Source organism: Neophocaena asiaeorientalis, unplaced genomic scaffold, assembly GCF_003031525.2.
Source record: "Neophocaena asiaeorientalis asiaeorientalis breed wild unplaced genomic scaffold, Neophocaena_asiaeorientalis_V1.1 scaffold91, whole genome shotgun sequence".
Lineage (NCBI taxonomy): Eukaryota > Metazoa > Chordata > Mammalia > Artiodactyla > Phocoenidae > Neophocaena > Neophocaena asiaeorientalis.
This window is the reverse complement of record NW_020173198.1, coordinates 1,400,366-1,414,564: the sequence shown is the minus strand read 5'-3', so window position 1 is coordinate 1,414,564 and position 14,199 is coordinate 1,400,366. Positions and strand designations below refer to the sequence as shown.

Genomic DNA, 14,199 nt, shown 5'->3' with positions numbered 1-14,199 from the left:
AGCTCAGCTCAGTTTTCCTCACCTATCCCAGATCCTGGGCCCCTCGGCCCCTCCTCGGGATCCTTGGCCTCCGAGCTCCATGCCTCCTTCCTTCCCTCCATCCAGGAGATGAGGGCCGGTTTGGGACCTGCAAATCCTAGGGGAGAAGGGCCAACAGCGGACAGGGTGAGAGGATGGAGCCTAGAGAAGGTGCTTCCTCTGCTGGGGTGGGGTGCAGCCTCCCGATCACTCGGAGAGAAGACCCGTCCCAACAATAGACACACTCTCAGGCGCGCCCGGACCGAAGCCTAAAGGTCGCCCGGTCACAAGAAAAAGGTTAAAGGGGAGGGCTGGGCCTCAGCGAGCGCACCCAGGTGGCCGTAGGTCTCCCGCATCACGTCCCGATACAGGGCCCTCTGCGCGGGCCGCAGACACCCCCACTCCTCCGGGAAGAAGTACACGGCCACGTCCGCGAAGCTCACGGCGCCCGGCCTCCCTCGCCCGGACCGGGCCTCCCCCTGCCCGCCGGCAAGGAGCGGGTCCGGGGGCAGCGCCGTGGGTCCAGAGCTTCTCCCCGGGTTCGCCGCTGGGCGCCGGGTTCTGGACGCAGCGGGGCTAAGCCGGCCTCTGCTCGGACGCAAAGCGTCGCCGAGGAGGCCCGAAAGGCTCCGCGACCAGCCTCTCCTGGGGCCAGTGAAAACCCCTCCGATGTTACTCTCACGGGTCCTGCAAGGACCGGGGTTAGAGCCTGGGAAGATGCCTTCGGGCGCAGTGGAAGCGCGGTTGAATCTCACCCACCGCTAGGCGGCGCCGGGGCCCTAAACTCTTCGCCCTGAAGTGTCATGGCGCTGCTGAGCTTCACGCCCTTCTCCCTCCCGCGCACTGTGATTGGGTGGTGTCCGGCAGAAGGCAAAGAGCCAGTGTCCTGATTGGGTCTGAGAGAATCGTTCCGGTTGGAAGGAAGCCAGCAATAGAGTTGAGGGCAGGCCACCTTCCTGGAGGCCCAGCCAGCCACTGTTCAGCACCTGCTCGGCCGCAGGTGTTGTGTTGGGTGTACGTGCCAAGGGACAGCGGCGCAGCTCTGCTGCCCAAGAGTTCACAGCACCGGCCTCCTCCCTGGCCTGGCGCTCGGCCCCGCTCTCGCCAGAGCCTCGTCTGCGTTGCTCTAGGATTCCCTGCCGCCTTTACACCCAGACTTGGACGATGGTCAAACATTTATTAAGCACCCACTGGGTTGAGCACAGTTGTAGGCGCTGGGTAGAGAGCAGGGAGCTACTCAAAGTGACCTCGGCCGTGGAGGTTACTTACATTCCTCTCCACAGCCTTCCAGATGCTTAGGTCTCCACTGGACTTGACTCAAGGTTTAGTCCTGGAGCACCTGAGGCTCTCCATGTCTGAAGTGATTTAACATGGCATCTCCAACTATAATGCTTGGGACCAGAAAGAGGTGGCTCTAGGGGTGCCTTCTCCAAGTGGTGCTTACAACCTACTGAGGGAGACAGATACACACAGGTCTAGTTGCCTAGGGCACTGGAAAAGCCCCCAGTGGAGCCAGCAGCCCCCAGGTAGTAAAGGCATCATAATGCAGTACAGACTTCACTTCTAGCTTAGTAGTGTCCTCTGTAAGCATCTGAGAGTACGACAGTAGGCCTCTTGCATATTTCACCTCAGATGATGGTCGTATTTCCAATGTATTTACCTGTTAAGATTTATATGGAATCTACCATGAGAAGGGCACAGTGACACACCCCAGGGAATAAGATAGTCTCTCACCTCCGAGTTGAGCACAGAAAAAGATAACCATTGTGAAACAATTAAGAAGAAAGCGAGGACTTCCCTGGTGGCGCAGTGGTTAAGAATCTGCCTGCCAATGCAGGGGACACGGGTTCCAGCCCTGGTCCAGGAAGATTCCACATGCCGTAGAGCAACTAAGCCCATGTGCCACAACTACTGAGCCTGCGCTCTAGAGCCTGTGAGCTACAACTACTGAGCCCCCATGCCACAACTACTGAAGCCTGTGCACCTAGAGCCCATGCTCCACAACAAGAGAAGCCACCACAATGAGAAGCCCGCACACTGCAACGAAGAGTAGCCCCAGCTCGTCACAAGTAGAGAAAGCCTGCAACGAAGACCCAACACTGCCAAAAATAAATTAATAAATAAAATAATTAATTAAAAACAGAAGAAAGGGAAAAAAACTGGCTGAAACATAAAGAGCTAGAGAAATTGCACTAAAAGTAGGTGTTTAAAACAGATGATTAGATAAGCCTGTCTTCAATAGTCAAAAAACTCTACTGTCCTCACACACATTAAGATGGCTACTATTATAAAAAAAACAACAACAACAAGTGCAGGTGAGGATGTGGAGTAACTAGAATTCTTGTGCACTGTTGGTGGGAATGTAGAATGCTGCAGTTGCTCTGGAAAACATTATAGTGGTTCATCAAAAAATTAAAAATAGAATTACTTTATGATCCAAAAATTCCACTTTGGGTATATACCCTAAAGAATTCAAAGCAGTGTCTTGAGGAGATATTGATGCACGCACGTTTACGGCAGCATTATTCACAATAGTCAAGAGGTGGAAGAAACCCCGGTGTCCATGGACCAATGAATGGATAAAGAAAATGTGGTGTTTACATACAATTGAATATTATCCAGCCATGAAAAGTTAGGAAACCTGACATGTGCTACAACTTGGAGGAAACTCGAGGACATTAAGTGAAATAAGCCAGTCACAAAATGATAAATATGTATGATTCCACTTATATGAGGTATCTAAAGTAGCCAATTTCATAGAAACAGAAAGTAGAATGGTGGTTGGGTGATTACCATGGGCTGAGGAGAGGGGAATACGGGGAGTTTTTTAATAAGTATATGTTACTGAGTCTAAGCTCGTACTGCTCACCACAGGACAGGCCAATAATCGAGAGAGGAGTTGCTGGGGCAAGGAATAACGACTTTATTCAGAAAGCCAGCTGACCAAGAAGATGGTGGGTTTGTGCCCAAAGAACCATCTTGCCTGAGTTACAACTCAGGCTCCTTTTATACAAAAATGGGAGGGAGTAAAGCAAAATACTTCCTGATTCCCATCTGCCTCCAAAGGGGATGTGTTAATTTCTTCCTCCCACAGTCATTCACAGGTGGGCCTGGTCAGGATGTTTTCTGTGAGCTAAACAAAGGTATTTAGCTTAATGCTCATTACCTGGCAAGCAGGGTTCCCAGAGATGGGCCATTATGTATAATGTAAGCTTAGAGGCAACATCTCTTTAGTGATTAACTTGTGATAGAATACAAAAGGTTCTTCCCTATTACATACAGAGTTCCAGTTTTGCAGGATGAGAAAGGTCTGGAGATTGGTTGCACAACAATGTGAGTATTCTTAACACTACTGAACTGTACACTTAAAAATGGTCAAGATGATAAATTTTATGTTGTGTGAATTTTACCACAAATAAAAATAAAAACAAATACCTAACAAAATACAAGAGAAGACCAAATCCAACACACAGAAAGGATTATATAGCATGATTGGATGGGAGTTAGCCCAGGCGTGCAAGGTTGATTTAACATCTGAAAATCAATTCATGTAATACATCATATGTCAATAAGGACAAAAACCATAGGATCATCTTAACAGATATGCAAAAAGAACTTGACAACATCCAACACCCCTTCATAATAAAAACACTCAACAACTAGAAATAAAAGGGAAAGTCCTCAACTTGATGAAAGACTGAATGATTTTCCCATAAGGTCAGGAACAAGATAAGGAGGCCCACTCTTTTCATTTCTATTCTATTCACCAATATTATTCTCATTATTACATACTATAATATATATATATATATATATTTTTCTCATCACTTCCATTTTATTCTGTTACATTATACTGTTCTAGGCAGAACAATTAGGCAAGATTACGAAATAAAAGCCATCCAGATTGGAGAGATGTAAAACTCTTGCTATATGTAGGTGACACGATATACAAACTCCTAAGGAATTCATTGAAAAAAATTAGTACAGCCATTTTGTAAGACTGTCAATTTCTTAGAAAAATAAACATACTCTTATTATATGATCCAGCAATTATGCTTCTTGGTATTTACCCAAAGGAGTTGATAACTTACGTCCACACAAAAACCTGCACACGGATGTTTACAGCAACTGTATTCATAATTGCCAAAGCTTGTGGGCTTCCCTGGTGGCGCAGTGGTTGAGAGTCCGCCTGCCGATGCACGGGACACGGGTTCGTGCCTCGGTCCGGGAAGACCCCACATGCTGCGGAGCGGTTGGGCCCGTGAGCCGTGGCCTCTGAGCCTGTGCGTCCGGAGCCTGTGCTCCGCAAAGGGAGAGGTCACAGCAGTGAGAGGCCCGCATACCGAAAATAATAATAATAATAATAATAATTGCCAAAGCTTGGAAGCAACCGAGATGACCTTCAGTAAGTGAATGGATAAATAAACTGTGGTACATCCATACAGTGAAATATTAGCGCTAAAAAGAAATGAGCTGTCAGGCCATGAAAAGATATGCAGAGACCTCAAATGCATATTACTAAGTGATTATTGTATGATTCCAACTATATGACATTCTGGAAAAGGCAAAACCATGGAGACAATAAAAAGATCAGTGGTTTCCAGGGGTTGGGAAAAGGAGGAATGAATAGTTGGAGCACAGAGGATTTTTAGGGTAATGAAACTATTGCACATGATACTATAATAATGGTGGATACACGTCATTATGCATTTGTCAAAAGTCATAGAAGTACAACACCAAAAGTGAATCTTAATGCGAACTATGGACTTTGAGTGATAATGATGAGTCAATGTAGGTTCATAGATTGTAACAAATGTGCCACTCTGGTATGGGTTGTTGATAGTGGGGGAGGCTGGGGGGAGGGCAGAGGAATATGGGAACTCTGTACATTCAGCTCAATTCTACTGTGAACTCTAAACTACTCTAAAACTAAAATCTATTTAAAAAATTCTAAATAATGATTCATGTTATAACACGGACGAACTTTAAAAACATGCCAAGTGAAATAAGCCGGATAAAAAAAGACCACATGTCTTATGATTCCATTTACATGAAATGTCCAGAAAAGGCAAATCTACAGAGAGATAAAGTAGATCAGTGGTTGCCAGGGGCTGGAGGAGAGGAGAATGGGGAGTGATGGCTGGGGAGTTTCTTTCTGGAGTGATGACAATGTGTTTAGTTGATTGTGGTGATGGTTTCATAACTCTAAATATACTAAAGAACATTGAATTTTACACTTTAAATGGGTGAATTACTTGGTATGTGAATAACATTTCAATACAGCCGTTTTAAAAAGAAACTATGCTGTAGTCATAGACAAAGCAAGATGGTCATAGTAAATTATTAAAAAAAAAAAGGCTTTCAAGAGACACTCTAGGACAGTCCCTCCCCAAGCCTCAGCCCACTATCCCCTCTGTTCCCCTCAGCTCCAGGTATTTTGCCCTGAGTAGTCCGCATCTGCAGTTCTAGCCCAAGAACTGGCTTACGTACATCGTGAATAGATGAATAAAGAGTGAGCAAAAATGGGCAAAGGGAGACCACTAAAGGGCCTCACGGAGCGCCCTCAGGTGGCCATAGGGCTCTAGTATCACTTTCGGTAAAAGGGCCTTCTGCGCCTCGGATTTCACCACTTCTCCAAGAAGAAATACTCCGCCGCGCGGCAAAGTTACACAGCTCACAGCCTCCTCGGCTCGGATCCAGGCTCTGGGCTGCAGATGGGGAACGGGACTAGGGCGGCGCTTGAATTCTTCCAGTCCCCAGGTCCTAGATGCCCCAATCCAAGAGCTACTCTCTTTTCCGGACCAAGGAGACACTGCCCTGCTAGACCCGGTGTCTGAGCCAGCCCGGATTTGGCTTTGCGTGGGGCCAAGCTGCGGCCCAAACAGAGGAATCACAACGTCATGGGTCACTCTGGTACTCAGAGTGGACAATGGTACCGGAAAACGCCCTAAGAGAATATGGCGGCGACCTGCCTTCACAACCATCATTCAGATGCAGTCGGAAGCTGGTCATTCTTTCCCCCTAGCTGGTCTTACCAAATAAGAGCCAGCTCCGAATACTCAGCTCCAGCTCTTAAAATTCCTAATCCCTCATTGGTGCTTGCGGAGATTAGCTTGAGGAGGTGGCTTTTGACAGCGCCCGGTGACTGGACTGTTCCCATCACGGAAATAACTAAGTACGTGCTGATTGGCCTCTTGGGCCAGACTCTAGGACGCTGTTGCTAGGTAACGCCTGACAGGAGGCCGGGTTCGCAAGAACAGGATCAGGAGTCTCCGGAGGTTACCATGTAGCGAGCCCGCATTGGTCAGCGTCCTCTGGGCTATTCCACCTCAGCTCCTTCTGTTCCGCTGACCCACAAGGCCTCGGAGAGTGCGTCCTGGCCGCAAAATTAACTGGGTTCCTGTCCTGAAAGAAGCCAGTAGGGAGCTGAGCACCTTTGTGGAACTTCTACATTGCCCCAGGCGTACAACAACCTTCTTAGAATCATCTAACCCTGATCAACGCTCCATGTGAGGGTAGGGACTGTGGTCTCTATTTAATAAGAACATTGAGGTTCATTAAGATTTGTGCACTTTCGTGTATTATATTATTCTTTAAAAAAAAGTAACGTATATCTCAATATGTAAATGCTTGGGCAGGGCTTTGCCAAAGGATTTAGTGAAGCAATCATATGGAAATATGCTTGCACTACATATAGGATTTCTATGAACACAGCAGCTACAAACTCAGGCTGTCACAGATGGGTTGTGTTGCTGATTCAAATTCAAGTGTGGCCATCTGTGCAATGATTTTCCAAAATGGCAAATAATTCTTGGCAAAGTTCCAAACAAAACAAAATACAGTCTTTCCTCCATTTATACAGGCCTTTCTGGAAAAGTCAGGATTAAAACTGTACTTGTAAGTTCGTGCTTCTATATAAAATAAATATAGGTTCTGTACTCAGATAATTACAAACCTGTTTTCACCTACACGCATGTCCACGGGGCATTCTGAGCATGGTAGAGGACAAGGGACACTTTTTCACTGAGCAGGGCTGGCTGGTTTTGAGCAAGACAGCTGATACCCCTGGGCCCACCCATTATCCATAGATAAGGAAGGATCCCTTATCTATGTCGATTAGAAATTGTCCATTCTCCCGCTTTGGAAGGTAAGCTCCTTGAGGAGAGAGACTTTGCATGTTTTTTTCCCCCATGGATTTGTCCTAAACTACAGGTACATAATAGACTCGGGACTGGCATGGGAAAACCATGAGAAGGAAGGACTCGGGTAACAGGATTTTAGGTCATATGCTAGCAACAGGAGTAAAGTGTAGTTGAATAGTCAACTAAAATATCTAGAAAAAAATAAGAAGCTCTCAGCTCATCAACCATGTGAAAATGTTTAGCAGCCAGTTAGATGTGCAGGCCTAGAGGAGGATTTCTCAATCGCAGTACTATTAATATTTTGAGTCAGAGAATTCTTTGTTGTGAGACGCTGTCCTGTGCATGGTAGGATGTTTAGTGGAAGCATCCCTAGCCTCTACCCCACTAGATGTCAGTAGCGCACACACACCCCTCCCTGGACCTTCCGTTCCCCCCCACCCCCACCCCCACCCCCATGCTGGACAACCAAAAAATGTCTCTGTACATTGCCAAACACCCCCTGAGGGGTGGGGTAGTGGGGAGTCACCCCCCCAAGTGGGGAATCACTGGCCTAGAGGATATAATGACAGTTGGAACCAAGGAAAAGAGGTTGGATGCCCGAACCTTGGGAAAATGTTTTTTTTTTTTTTATTTTTAAAAAAATTTAATTTTGGCTGCATTGGGTCTTCGTTGCTGTGCATGGGCTTTCTTTAGTTGCGGTGAGCAGGGGCTACTCTTTGTTGTGGCGCACGGGCTTCTCATGGTGGTGGCTTCTCTTGCTGCGGAGCACGGGTTCTAGGCGCACGGGCCTCAGTAGTTGTGGCTCACAGGCTCTATAGCACAGGCTCAGTAGCTGTGGCGAATGGGCCCAGCTGCTCTGCAGCATGTGGGATCTTCCTCAACCAGGGCTCGAACCCGTGTCCCTAGCATCGGCAGGCGGATTCTTAATCACTGCGCCATCAGGGAAGCCCCAACATATTTATTCTAAAAGGCATGCATTAGTTCTGAGAGGCTGACACCCAATTATTTGCAGCCTCCTGAGTTTTGTCCTCTGGTCCTTTGCACAGTTGGGATGACCCATGCACAGTCTCCCCACCGACCCCCTTTCCCTCAGTTCTTAGATGATTCATCACCTTCTCTGAGGTTTCTCTAGCTCTGCTTATGTGCACTTTTGGGAACCTGCATATAAGCTGAGTTTAGCATTTATCTCACTAGGCCCTGGTCTGTTTACTTGTCTCTCTGTGGACAAGAACTCTCACTGTCTTGCTCACCACAGTAATTTTTGTGTCTGGCATGTGGTTTGAGTTTTAAAAATGTGTTTAGCAAATAAATGGACATGTCATCCCATATTTATAGCCTTCTTTTTTTATTGATTTATTTATTTTTGGCTGCGTTGGGTCTTCTTTGCTGCGCACAGGTTTTCTCTAGTTGCGGTGAGTGGGGGCTACTGTTCGTTGTGGTGCGCGGGCTTCTCATTGCGGTGGCTTCTCTTGTTGTGGAACACGGGCTCTAGGAGCACAGGCTTCAGTAGTTGTGGCTCGTGGGTTCTAGAGCGCAGGCTTAGCAGTTGTGGCGCATGGGCCACGTTGCTCTGCAGCATGTGGGATCCTCCCGGGCCAGGGCTCGAACCCATGTCCCCTGCCTTGGCAGGCGGATTCTTAACCATTGCACCACCAGGGAAGCCCTAGAGCCTTCTTGACCAGCCAGGGCCCTTGCCTCTCATGTCTAGGCCTCTTTCTCTGGAGGAAAGGTCATAGCCAGGTGAATGTATTTTGTGTGTGTCGTGGACCTCCCTGCCTCGGCATTGCCACTGTTACCACTGCCCCTCTGCCTTCTCAGCCTATAGTATCAGGTACAGTCATTTCTAGAAACTTCTACCTGGACTTGTTTTCTGAGTGTTGTCTAGAGCTGGCCTCCACCTGAAACCACAGGATGTCAGGAATGGCCTTTAGATAACATGGCAGCTGCCTAACCCAACTTTCTCCACTTCAGTTGAGCCAGCTGTCCTCACAGGCACCATCTGCTCTCATTTATTATTTTTTTCTCAGGTGCGATAGGAGCATTCAAAATGCATTTAAGGAATATGTCTGCAATGCAGATTTTAAACCTCTCTCAAAAATGGCCTACTCTCTGAAATATCTGCATAGTAATTACAGTAGGAACTTTCAAGATTCGTATATTCCATTTTCTTTAGTGCTAAAACACTAGTATTTTTGTTGCTGATGGTATAAGTGTGGGTACAATTGGGAGAATCCACATAGCAATTTCAACAAGCAGAAGTTTATTAAACAGAATTATTGGGAGTCCCCAATAATTGGGGTGGCTTAGTGGTTAGGATTCTGGGCTTTCACTGCTGTGGCCCAGGTTCAATCCCTGGTCAGGGAACTGAGATCCCGCAAACCATGCGGCGCAGCCAAAAAAAAGAATCATCGGGACTTTCCGGGTGGTCCAGTGGTCCCTCCCAACGCAGGGGACATGGGTTCAGCCTCTGGATGGGGAACTGGGATCCCACATGCCACGGGGCAACTAAGCCCCCGCACTCTGGAGCAACCAAGCCTCTACGCTCTGGAGCCCGTGCACCACAACTAGAGAAAAGCCCATGCACGGCAACGAAGATCCTGTGTGCCATGACTAGGACCTGATTCAGCCAAATAAATAAATAAATAACATTTAAAAATACTTTTAAAAAAAAGAATGATCAACTAAAAAAGGGAAATAGAGAAATGAGGGATTGGATTATGTATTAGTTTCCTAGGGCTGCCATGACAAATTACCACGAATTGGGTGCCTTAAGACAACATAAATCTATTCTCTCGTAGTTCTGGAGACTAGAATCCTGAAATCAAGGCATCAGCAGGGCCATACTCCCTTTGAGACCCTAGGGGGAATATTTCTGTGCCTCTTCCTAGCTTCTGGTGGTTTGCTGGTGATCTCTGGCATTCCTTAGATTTGTACATGCATCACTCTAATCTCTGCCTCTGTTACCACATGGCATTCTTCTTGCATGTCTCTTTGTGTGTCTTCACATGGCCTTCTCCTTTCCACAAGTCTGTGTCCAAACTTCCTTCTTCTTACAAGGACACCAGTAATTGGATTGAGGCCCAACCAAATACAGTATGATTTCAATGATTATGTCTGCAAAGACTCTATTTCCAAATAAGGTCACAGTCACAGGAACTGGGACACAATTCTGAGGGACACAATTCCGCCTGCTATAGATAGTAAGAAGGAAAGAGAATTCTAAAGAATGCAGGAATAGCAGCTATAAGAGCAGCCACTACCCCTCAGCCGGAGATACTGCACCTAAGAAAGAGCCTGTACCTGGGCCTCCCTGGAGCTGAGATCCAGAATTTTGGGTGGAGAACACAGAAGTCACTGGAGTGTCACCCTGGTGGAACATGCTGGAAATCTTCCCTCTAGGGTGCCAGGGAAAACTGTTCATGGGAAGGTGTCTCACCAGAGGCACTGCACCATTGAACTGTCCAAGGGGTGCACCAGGGGAAGCTGCTGGCATCTGGGTGCCGCTGGCCACTACATACTTCAGGAGCCTGCCAATAGGGCTCATGGGAACCAGGAAGCAAAGCCCTTCCTTCCTGCAATGTCTCCCCAACTCTCTACTGACAAAACATTCATTGTACCAGCTGGGAAAGAAAAAGTAGTTAAAGGGCCCAGATCCATTTTCACACAGCAGGCAAAAAGAATGAATTTTTTTCCAAGAGGTAATAAATGAATAACTGGCACAGTGACATACATCTGTTTCAGATACTAATAGGTAGCTCCCTTTACACTTCTTGACTCTCTCTCTAATCCTCCCAATGTTCTTCCTCCCCCTGACATCCTCACCATAAGCCCTATCACTTTTTTTCTGGCCGCACTGTGGGGTAAGTGGCATCTTAGTTCCCTGACCAGGGATTGAACCCGTGCCCCCTGCAGGGGAAGTGAGGAGTCTTAACCACTGGACCGCCAGGGAAGTCCAGGCCCTATCACTTTACCATTCAGTTCCTCCAAACTTGACACCTGCCTATCATACCCACTTAAAAAACAAATAAATAAAAAATAAAAGGAGGTGAGGATAGTAGTGGTGGCAGATGGTTCTAGACTGGGGAAGACGAGCTAGACAATGGGCAGGACCACTTTTCCCAGATAAATAAAAATTCTAGCAAGTAGCTGACCAGAGTGGAAGAGCCCCCAGAGGTGGTCTTGAAAGCTCCTCACCAGGGGAACTAAATTGGACAGGAGTGTGCTGGCACCTGGTGGACTAAATACTTCAGGGTGGAGGGGACTGAGGCTGAGGGAAGCAGCAGAGGCAACGGCAACCTTGTACACAGGCATATAAACTCCAAACTCCTAGGGACAGGCACCTGTCTGTTCCCACAGCATGGCACACAGGTAATGAAATTTTGTTGAATGGTTGATGCGAACCAGAGTAGCAACCCAAACCCAAGACTTCCTGTCATTTCTCTGGGGTGGTTCTTGGCAAAGGGCTATAACTGAACATCCCTCCATCTCAACACCCTGCAGCCACAACCCAACCCAATCCTCCCTGGCTGATCTAGAGCTCAGGCTAGAGGCTTCTACAGAGAAAGATACTGAGCAGAGCAGCTGGCTTGAGGACCAGAAGGGATAGAGCACTCTGAGGGAAAGAGGTAGTTTTTATCATCCTCTTTTTACCTGCAGCCTGAGACTTAACTTACTTATCAGGCACTTTCAGATGTGCCTTCTCACTTGATCTTCTATTTTGAGGCAGGCATGACAGGGTTTATTGTTCCCATTTTACAAATGAGACCTCTAAGGCCAGGAACAGTTAAGCAGATGTGAGCCCAGAGCCTAAAGGGGTCCAGAGTTTCTTAAGAATAGATACACGGATGTGCCAATCTCCAGCCACATCACCTGTCCCGTAGGAGGCTGGGTGAGGCCTCTTGCCACTGGATCAGCACACATTGGCCACGCCTGGGGTGTGTACACAGGTGGTGGATAAGGTAAGAGTTTTTGAAATGGTAGTCACAAAGAGGTGACTGGAAATCCTCCCTCTAGGGTTATTTCCAGAGGCAAGGCCGTGAGGGTGTGAAGGCTCGTCACTGCTGGCCTGGGCTGAGGGCCAAGAAACCGCAGTCCACCTTATTCAATTTGATGAACTCCAGCACCCCAAGTTAGGATCATAGGGCTGGGCCCTCCCCGCCAGATTCTCAGGCCCTTTCTTTAGGCTACTTCCTTTGCCCTCAAAACTCAGATCAGGCTTGCTCGGCCCTTGAAAGGTTTTCATTGCCCTGGAGTCTGGGAAACACCTGTGTATTTAAGCAGGAAAGTGAAAGCCTACAGGGGCCCTCTCAACTCATCAAAGTTGAGAGGGATCTCTACTCACAGCTGGAAGCATCACCATACCAGCAGGGAACATCCTCAAGCACCTGTGTAGCCAGCCCTGCTCCAGCGGGGAGAGAGAACACTTCTAGTTGGAAGAGCTGTTGCTTATTCGCACCAGAAGTCTCACCATGCATTTCCAGAGGCCCCAGCAGGCCTTGTGCTACAGAGAGTCACTGTAGTCCCAGAGACCTATCTGGATGAGTCCTTGGTTAGAGTCGGGAGTCTTCATTTTCCACACCAACTCTTACCGATGCTGTTCTTTCCATATCTTCCTTTCTGGATCATTACTCTTATCACTCAATCCCATAAAAGAGAATTATGCTGGGCTGAGTAGGTCACTCCACACCTTCATCTCAGACCCAGGATTCTAGCCTCCAGGCTTTTTTGTTCTATCAAGAAAATAAATACTAGGGAATCCCCTGACGGTCTAGTGGTTAGGACTCCCAGCTTCCACTGTAGGGGGCAGGGGCTCGATCCCTGGTCGGGGAATTAAGATCCCGCATGCCCTGGGAGCGCGGCCAAAAATAAATAATTTTTTTAAATAAAGAAAAAAAAGAAGAGTACTAGTTTGGACCAGGGAATCCTGGGGAAGGAGAACTAGTGGAGGCATGGGCTTTGGTTAGGCAGTGAGGGCGCCTTCACAGTACAAGAAGCCAGTACATGCCCACTACCTCCCCACCAACAGCAGGCTCCTGGTATAAAATTTCCGTGACGCAGCCTCTCTAAGCAGCAGGATTCCATCCCCGATCCCCTACTACTAAGGACTATTTACACACCCCATCAGCCAGGCCCCTCTTGAAAGAGGGCTCGTGGGAGCACCAGAGAAAAGCGGAGCCATCAAGCACACCAAGGTGGTTACTGGTCTCCTGCAATGACGCCTCTGTACTGAGCCCTCTATAGAACACTCGGGTAAAGTGAAGCTCAATGCCCCACCCTCTTCCCCACTTTGACTGAGCCCAGTCTCTCCACGCCACCGTGCGAGCAAAGGAGCCTGAGGCGGCACCAGCCCTAGCCAAACTCTTCCCTGCAACGTGGGAACCCGGTTCAGGAGCCTTCGATGGTACTGGAAACGGGCTCAATGGGGCCTCTCTAGGAAATTGGGAATTTCACATATCGTTAGCACTCAGTTCACGTTTATTGGCCTAAAAACGAAAGAACCGGAAGATGCCCTTAAAAAACGTGGCGGCAACCTAGCTTCAGGACAGTTGCCTCAATAGCTCGAGAAACTTGCCATAGTCTTCGGCCACTCACTGACCGGAGAAGATGACGCCGTCCGGTCTACTTCGGTTCATCTGGTTCAGCGCAATCTGCCCTCAATTATAATGGCGGCGCTGCCAAATTTGGCTCCTTGCCCCTAGGGATGATGGCCGCCAGGCGGCTTCACTTAGTTTCTCACCACCCCGGAAGACGGGGACCGGCGATTGGGCGGTGCCCCAGGGCTTCGAGAAGAAGGCCCTCGGCGGTTGGGCAGTGCTGGGTAAGGCTAGTTTTAAAGGAGCCGGAGGTGGGAGCCGTCGAAGACCCGGGATCCGCGGGAGGCGGCGGTGAGCGGCGCGCGGGGGAGGGCACCGAACGGCTGCAGAGAGGGCGGGAGGAGGGAGGGAAAGAAACTTTTGAACCATCTGGTCCCCGGCTGGGGAGAGAGCTGGGCGGGGATCAGGGGAGGGCGGAGGGAGGGGGTCTGTGGGCGGGACCTCCC

General features: G+C 48.3%; 2 protein-coding genes across 2 annotated transcripts in view; both read left to right on the top strand.

Annotated features, from left to right (window-relative positions):
* Positions 1 to 821: 821 nt before the first annotated feature.
* The window catches only part of FBRS (fibrosin), a 32,104-nt gene continuing 18,726 nt past the window's right edge, over positions 822 to 14,199 (top strand). Inside the window, exons 1-2 of the mRNA XM_024744338.1 lie at positions 822 to 871; positions 13,859 to 13,977. Of these exons, the coding sequence (XP_024600106.1) occupies positions 822 to 871; positions 13,859 to 13,977 (169 nt within the window). The remainder of the gene's footprint in view (positions 872 to 13,858; positions 13,978 to 14,199) is intronic.
* PRR14 (proline rich 14) overlaps positions 13,972 to 14,199 on the top strand; it is a 5,239-nt gene continuing 5,011 nt past the window's right edge. Inside the window, exon 1 of the mRNA XM_024744353.1 lies at positions 13,972 to 14,044. The gene's annotated coding sequence lies outside the window, so the exon portion shown is untranslated. The remainder of the gene's footprint in view (positions 14,045 to 14,199) is intronic.